This window comes from Hyperoodon ampullatus (assembly GCF_949752795.1).
Source record: "Hyperoodon ampullatus genome assembly, chromosome: 3".
NCBI lineage: Eukaryota > Metazoa > Chordata > Mammalia > Artiodactyla > Ziphiidae > Hyperoodon > Hyperoodon ampullatus.
The window spans coordinates 55225154-55232329 of NC_136916.1; the positions used below are offsets into that span (position 1 = coordinate 55225154).

The 7176-nt window shown below is 54.3% G+C and overlaps 1 protein-coding gene across 1 annotated transcript; it reads left to right on the forward strand.

Annotated features, from left to right (window-relative positions):
* Nucleotides 1-908: 908 nt before the first annotated feature.
* Nucleotides 909-2279, forward strand: KBTBD13 (kelch repeat and BTB domain containing 13; the record flags this gene model as incomplete). The annotated part of the gene is made up of 1 exon (XM_079700441.1): nucleotides 909-2279. The coding sequence occupies one exon, from the start codon at nucleotides 909-911 to the stop codon at nucleotides 2277-2279; it is 1371 nt and encodes a 456-aa protein (XP_079556567.1).
* Between the last annotated feature and the right edge of the window lie 4897 nt (nucleotides 2280-7176).

A 7176-nucleotide genomic window follows, 5' to 3' on the forward strand; every position in this document is an offset into this window, starting at 1 on the left:
TCCCACATGCTGCGGAGCAACTAAGCCCGTGAACCATAACTGCTGAGCCTGCGCTCTAGAGCCCACGAGCCACAACTACTGAAGCCCATGTGCCTAGAGCCCGTGCTCTGCAACAAGAGAAGCCACCACAATGAGAAGCCCGCGCGCCGCAACAAAGAGTAGCCCCCCGCTCGCCGCAACTAGAGAAAAGCCCGTGCGCAGCAACGAAGACCCGACGCAGCCACAAATAAATAAAACTAAATAACCATTTAAAAAAAAGAGAGAGAGAGATTGGTCTAGCCCAGAGTCAGGGGCAGAGGCCCAAGCCAAAAGAAAACCTACTCTGGACCCCAGCCTGGCCCACTCTACGTGCTCCACCTCTGCCTCTCCCTCCGGCACCCAAGTACCCCTGCCCCACCAATCGAAGGCGTGAGCTAGGTATTCATCCCGTCCTTGCTCTTTCCCAGCTGAATGATCTTGAACAAGTGATGTAAATTCTCTGAGCCTCATTCCGAACACTGTACAGATACTGTCGAAATACCGTGAAATAGGTGTTATTACTGGCCCCATTTTGAAGAAACAGAGGGTCAGAGTTAGGTTACCTGCACGAGGGCTTACAGCTGCTTTAGTGGTTAAATGGGATATTTTGTAAACTGCCCTCACAGTGCCCTGAATGCAGTAGGTGCCCAGTATATGGTCACCATTATTACTATTTTTTTTACGGAAGTGAGTGACCCGGCAGGTCTCCAGATGCCCTCCGGGCCCTCGGCCATCCAGCCCGCTGGCCACCACATGACATGAGCCGTACTATCTTTAGCCAGGAAGATATTTATATGCCCCGGGTAAGTTTTTGCCGGTACGGGGGAGCCCCGGAGTCGGTGACCACTGCATCCAGGCCCCCAGAGGCGGCCTCCGCGCCTGGGCCCGCCATGCCACAGGGCCCTGGGGCCCTGATGCAGGTGTGGGTGGGCAGCCAGCTCTTCCAGGCCGACCGGGCACTGCTGGTGGAGCACTGCGGCTTCTTCCGCGGCCTCTTCCGCTCGGGCATGAGGGAGGCGCGCGCGGCCGAGGTGCGCCTGGGCGCTCTGAGCCCGGAAGGCTTCCGCACCACGCTGCGGGTGCTGCGCGGCGAAAGGCCGGCGCTGGCGGCCCCCGACGAGCTGCTGCAAGCCGTGGAGTGCGCCGCCTTCCTGCAGACGCCGGCGTTGGCGCGCTTTCTGGAGCACAGCCTCACGTCGGACAACTGCGCGCTGCTGTGCGACGCCGCCGCTGCCTTCGGCCTGCACGACGTCTTCCACAGCGCCGCGCTCTTCATCCGCGACGGCGCCCGCGAGCTAACGGCCGAGCTGGCGCTGCCCGAGACTCGTGCCTACGTGGCGGCGCTGCGACCCAGCAGCTACGTGGCCGTCAGCACGCACGCGCCGGCGCCCGGCTTTTTGGAGGACGCATCGCGGACCGTGTGCTACCTGGACGAAGAAGAGGACGCGTGGCGCACGCTGGCCGCGCTGCCCCTGGAGGCCAGCACGCTGCTGGCCGGCGTGGCTACGCTGGGCAACAAGCTCTACATCGTTGGGGGCGTGCGGGGTCCCAACAAGGAGGTGGTGGAACTGGGCTTCTGCTACGACCCCGACGGCGGCACGTGGCGCGAGTTCCCCAGCCCCCACCAGCCGCGCTATGACACGGCGCTGGCCGGCTTTGACGGCCACCTCTATGCTATCGGGGGCGAATTCCAGAGGATGGCCATGAGCTCCGTGGAGCGCTACGACCCGGCCGCGGGCTGCTGGAGCTTTGCAGCCAACCTGCCGCAGCCAGCTGCCGGCGTGCCCTGCGCCCAAGCCCGCGGCCGCCTCTTCGTGTGTCTGTGGCGGCCAGCCGAAACCACTACCGTGGTGGAGTACACGGTGAGGGCAGACGCGTGGCTGCCCGTGGCCGAGCTGCGGCGCCCTCAGAGCTATGGCCACTGCATGGTGGCCCACCGCGATAGTCTCTACGTGGTGCGCAACGGACCTAAGGATGACTTCCTGCACTGCGCCATCGACTGCCTCAACCTGGCCACGGGCCAGTGGACGGCGTTGCCCGGGCAGTTTGTCAACAGCAAGGGCGCGCTTTTCACAGCCGTGGTGCGCGGCGACACCGTCTATACGGTCAACCGCATGTTTACGCTGCTCTATGCCATTGAGGGCGGCACCTGGCGGCTGCTCAGGGAGAAGGCCGGCTTCCCACGGCCCGGCTCCTTGCAGACCGTTCTCCTCAGGCTGCCTCCTGGGGGGCAGGTGGCCTCCACGACGCCAGAACTGTGACCCCTGGGCTGGGCTTTAGGAGGGGATGCCCAGAGTCTTCTCTGAGCCATGGCTGAGCCTATGAGACTGGCCTTAGGAGCTGCTGGGAACTTCTCTCTACCTGCCCCAGGTGAGATGTCAGGAGCCTTGTGCCTTCTGCCTTCTGGTGGTGTGAACATGTCCAGGAATCTCAGGAAGCAACGACTCTGGGATCTCAACCCTCAAATTACTTGGGCTGTCTTGAGAGCTGGTGGGTCACAATGTCAGTGGAAGGGATGGGGTGTAGGATTTCAATAATCCAGGCTCGTGTGTGAATGGGCCAGTAATTGAGCACCAGCTGGGAGTGGGTTCAGTGATGTTAATCAAACTGCCAGTCAGGCAAGAATTAAGCACCTACTGTGTGCTCAGCAGGGTGCTGCGCCTAATGTGACTGTAGTTGACAGACAGGGGTCCATAAAGCTTAGAGTCTAGCCAAGGACAACAAAAAGTTTACACACATTTGTCTTGATCCACATAGGGCTGAAGGCAACAGGCAAAAACAAACAAAAAAACCCAAACCCTGCAATATAATAAAGTCCTGAAGAAATCAGGGCAAAGGGAAAACAGGGAGAGGAAAAATATGTTACTCCAGGCAGAAGGGTAGTAAACAAACTGTATGAAGAAGACAGGCACGATAATTAGCTGCTAAATGGGGAGACTCGGAAGAGGAGAGACAGGGAAAGCTGGAGCAGGTGGGAAGAGTCTGCGAGCCCTGCCTTTAAGGCAGAGCAGCTGTAGATGGAGGCCTTTGGGGAGGCAGTGAGGCTGCACTGCCTTGTAGAGGCAGAAACTGAGCTGAACCTGGAGTGAGACCTGTGAGGGAAAAAGGGTTCCCCATACCCTCTAATGGGATTGTGGGCCCGCAGGGGAGAACCCAGTTGGAAGTCCCTTATCCACTGCCCTTTTTGTCATCACTCCAGGGCAGTAGACTATTAATTTCCATGACTTCAGGTTACTCAAGGTATGAGCCCAATTTGGGGCAGGTCTAACTGCCTCATCTTCCTCACCTGTACCCCTTCCTCTACATTCTACAGGTTAATCCTAGCCTCCACTCTTGCCATTCCCTGGACCTGGAATGCCATTCCTCTTCCTCTCTCTCTGTTGGCTCTGTGCCTACCTTCTCTGTGCAGGGTTGGCTTTTCCCGACGATGGCTGCGTGCATTGCTCATTGGACCCCTGGCTGACGTCCTTTTCCATGTGTGTATGTGCACATGTGTGCAGCCGTGCACATATGCAGATAGCAAGAGCAGAGATCCTTTTGTGCTGTCAGCTGAGCTGGGACACTTTCCCACCTACAGAATAAAATGATGAGGTCCTACAAAAACACATGGCTACGCAACAGAAACAGACTCACAGACATAAAGAACAGACTTGTGGTTGCCAAGGGAGAGGAGGGGTCAGGGAGGGAAGGATAGGGAGTTTGGGATTAGTAGATGCAAACTATTATATACAGGATGGATAAACAACAAGGTCCTACTGTATACCACAGGGAACTATATTCAATATCCTGTGATAAACCATAATGGCAAAGAATATATATATGTATATGTATGAGTCGCTTTGCTGTACAGCAGAAATTAACACATTGTAAATCAACTATACTTCAATAAAAATTTTTTTAAAAGAAGAAAAACATGAGGTCCTGGGACTTCTCTGCTGGTGCAGTGGTTACAAATTCACCTGCCAACGCAGGGGACATAGGTTCGATCCCTGGTCCAGGAAGATCCCACATGCCGTGGAGCAACTAAGCCCGTGTGCCACAACTACTGAGCCCATGCACCGCAACTACTGAAGCCTGCACACTCTAGGGCCCGCGCTCCGCAACAAGAGAAGCCCCCACTTGCCGCAAAAGCCCATGCACAGCAACGGAGACCCAACATAGCCAACAAATAAATAAATAAAATAAATCGTTTTAGAAACAAAACATGAGGTCCTGAAAGACATCAGGCTGTAGAGATCACTAGTTAGGGACCTGCTGCTGACCTCTGGTGCTGACCTCTGGTGTTAGATGAGGACTCTTATCTCGCCTCTAGAGTACCCTGACCCTGGTTTCTGGTCGGATGCCCAGCTCAGTCCTCCAGACTCTCCAAGCCTCTGGGCAGACTTCTCCGAGTGGTCCTAAGTGGTCTCCATCCTCCAAGACCCAAGGGCCGTGGGAAATCCTGGCCTCATCACAAATGGAGAATGAAGCATCAGCCTGGCACCTCCTGGGCATGGAGCCTAGCGTCTGGGCTGCCCCTTATTGCCTTTTCCTCTGACCTATGTTCCTATTCCAAGCCCTGGAGAATGCTGCCCTCAGAAGCCTGGGACCTTTTAGGCCTGGATTAATCTAATCTGATGAGTCACAATAATAAATTCTGACTTTTGCATCCTGTGAATTATGTGCAAAGTACTTTCACATCCATCTCCCCACTCCAGCCCTACCTCAGTCATGGGACTTAGGTACCTTCTCCCAACTGATGAGATGTGTGAGGTTCAGAGGTCAAGTGACTGGCCCATGCCACAGAGCCCCTCACTTTTTTGTTCTATCAATATGTAATTTTATTCACATGTCAAAGATTTATCTAACTCATTAATAAGGGAACCAAAAGAATGGTAAGGCTGGTTCAAAGGCACATTTGAGAGACAAGAGATCTGTATACTTTGTTGGAAAAGATATACTGAAATAAGTTTGCCAAGATAGAGGTAAAGCCGGTTGGTGTCTTACAGGGAATAAAACCATAACTTTTGTGGTTCTCTACTGGACTAAATTCCTTTTCATCTTCACATACATGCACATACATACTTGTACATGCAGCTACGTTAGCATGTAACTTTACAATGTCAGGACCCTAATCAATAGTAAATAGTAGAACAAAGGCACAGTCTCCTAGAGAATTAAATAACTCTTAGTGCTTCAACCCTGCCCCAGAATGACACTGAAAGGACGTGCAGTCCTCCTTTTGCCTATTTTTAAGTTACAGGTAATTCTTCTTAACAGCACAGACCATTGTCCTTGCTCACTCCTCATCAGTGCTAAGCGCACTTGCAGTCTTGAGATCCATTAGCTCATCTGCTCTCTCAACCCACAGAGCTTTGTTTGTCGGCTTTTAGAGCTGGCTGCGTGGACCAGCCCAGACAGGCCTGCTGGCTCCAGCGTTCGGTCGTCCTTAGCTCTAGACCAACCCTTTCTGAGATGCCTTTTATGTGTAATAAGAACACAGTGTTCACAGAGAACGTTCCCACGGTGGACTTATTTAAGCTTTGTAAGAATTTTAAGTCGTTGGCAGCTTGGCAACATTCCCACTCCCTTCTTAAAGATAAAGGGAAAGAAAACCCCAAACACCCAAAGGTCGTGGGTGACTAGAAGAGGCACAGGTAGGAAGTGGCAGAGCCCAGCTTTGAACCCAGGGCCATGTGCTGTTTTCTGTCGCTGCCTCCCTGCTTGACTGACATCCTGGGACGGACAGGGTAGTTCTGCCGGTCTCCTTTACACTCCCCTCCCTGTTACCCTTCTCTCTGTGCCTCTTCTTCTTGGGGTTCATCTGCCCCCCTGGACTCAGCCCTTTCCCTCCTCCTCCTGAGATAGGAAAATTAACTGTCCTGGGTTCTCTTACCTTAGGATCTAGCTGGTAGAGGAATGGCCCCCTTCACGAGGGTGTTGACTGAAGGCCCTGGCGGGTATCTGCATTTTGACAGATACTCCCTCCCTCTCACAGTGTGGGGAGGTTTTCACAATCCAGCACACCTTACCCTCTGGCCTCACAGGTCAGGCTGCACTGTTTCTTCCTATAGCCTGCCACCCTCGGCAAGGATGGTTACCATGTCTGGTTTGCAGGTGAGGAAATCAGCAGAAAGCTGAAATGAGTCACCCAGAGTCACACAGCCAGTCAAGTGGAAGAGCAAGGACCTGGGACCAGGACTTGGGATTCTCAGTCTCTCATACCCTGGCATCCAGACTTGACCACTGCATGAAGGTGTTTGGAGATGTGAGGCAGCTTCAAGAGGGCAAATTACAGAGATACTTTGAGGTTACTAAGCCCAGAAGGCTGGGTTTGAAATCTCTCTGTGCCTGCCCAGAGGGACACTCTAAGAAGTTTGTCCTTCCAGAGAGATCTACACACACACACACACACACACACACACACACACACACACACGGCTTAATGCAGCAAGGAGCATCTTCCTGAACCTCCATGACAGCCCTGCAGCCCCACTCTCTGGAGTTCTCTCCAGTCTTCTACAAACTTTCTCCTTCACCCTGACTCTGGAGGCCCTGCACCCCAAGCTTTCCTCTCCCTGGGAATTATCCTGGTTTGCTTACATAGCCTGCCTGACAGAGGCAGAAGGAGACACCAGCCCTTCCCACACTCTACCCAGGGCCTGCTTCCCTGCTGGCCTCTCTTCGGCCTGCTCACGTGGGCAGAGTCAACCTGATGATACGCCAGCCAGACCCTGTTGCTTTTCTGCTCAGACCCCTGGGTGCTCCTCAACTCCCTTGAGTGAAAGCCCAAGTCCTTTCAGGATCCCCTGCCCATTTCCTCCCTGACTTTATCTATCACTACTCTCCCCCTGGCTTCATTGCTCTTCTTCAAGTACCCCGAGCATGCTCCCACCTCAGGGCCTTTGCACTGTGTCCCTCTGCTGGGCACACCTCCCTCCCTCTGTACCGTGTCCCTCTGCTGGGCACACCTCCCTCCCTCTGTACCGTGTCCCTCTGCTGGGCACACCTCCCTCCCTCTGTACCGTGTCCCTCTGCTGGGCACACCTCCCTCCCTTTGCACCGTGTCCCTCTGCTGGGCACACCTCCCTCCCTTAGCTGCCTGGCTCACTCCCCACCTCCTATGGGCCTTTGCCCAAATGTCACTTTCATTCTGAGGCCTTTCCTGACCACCCTACA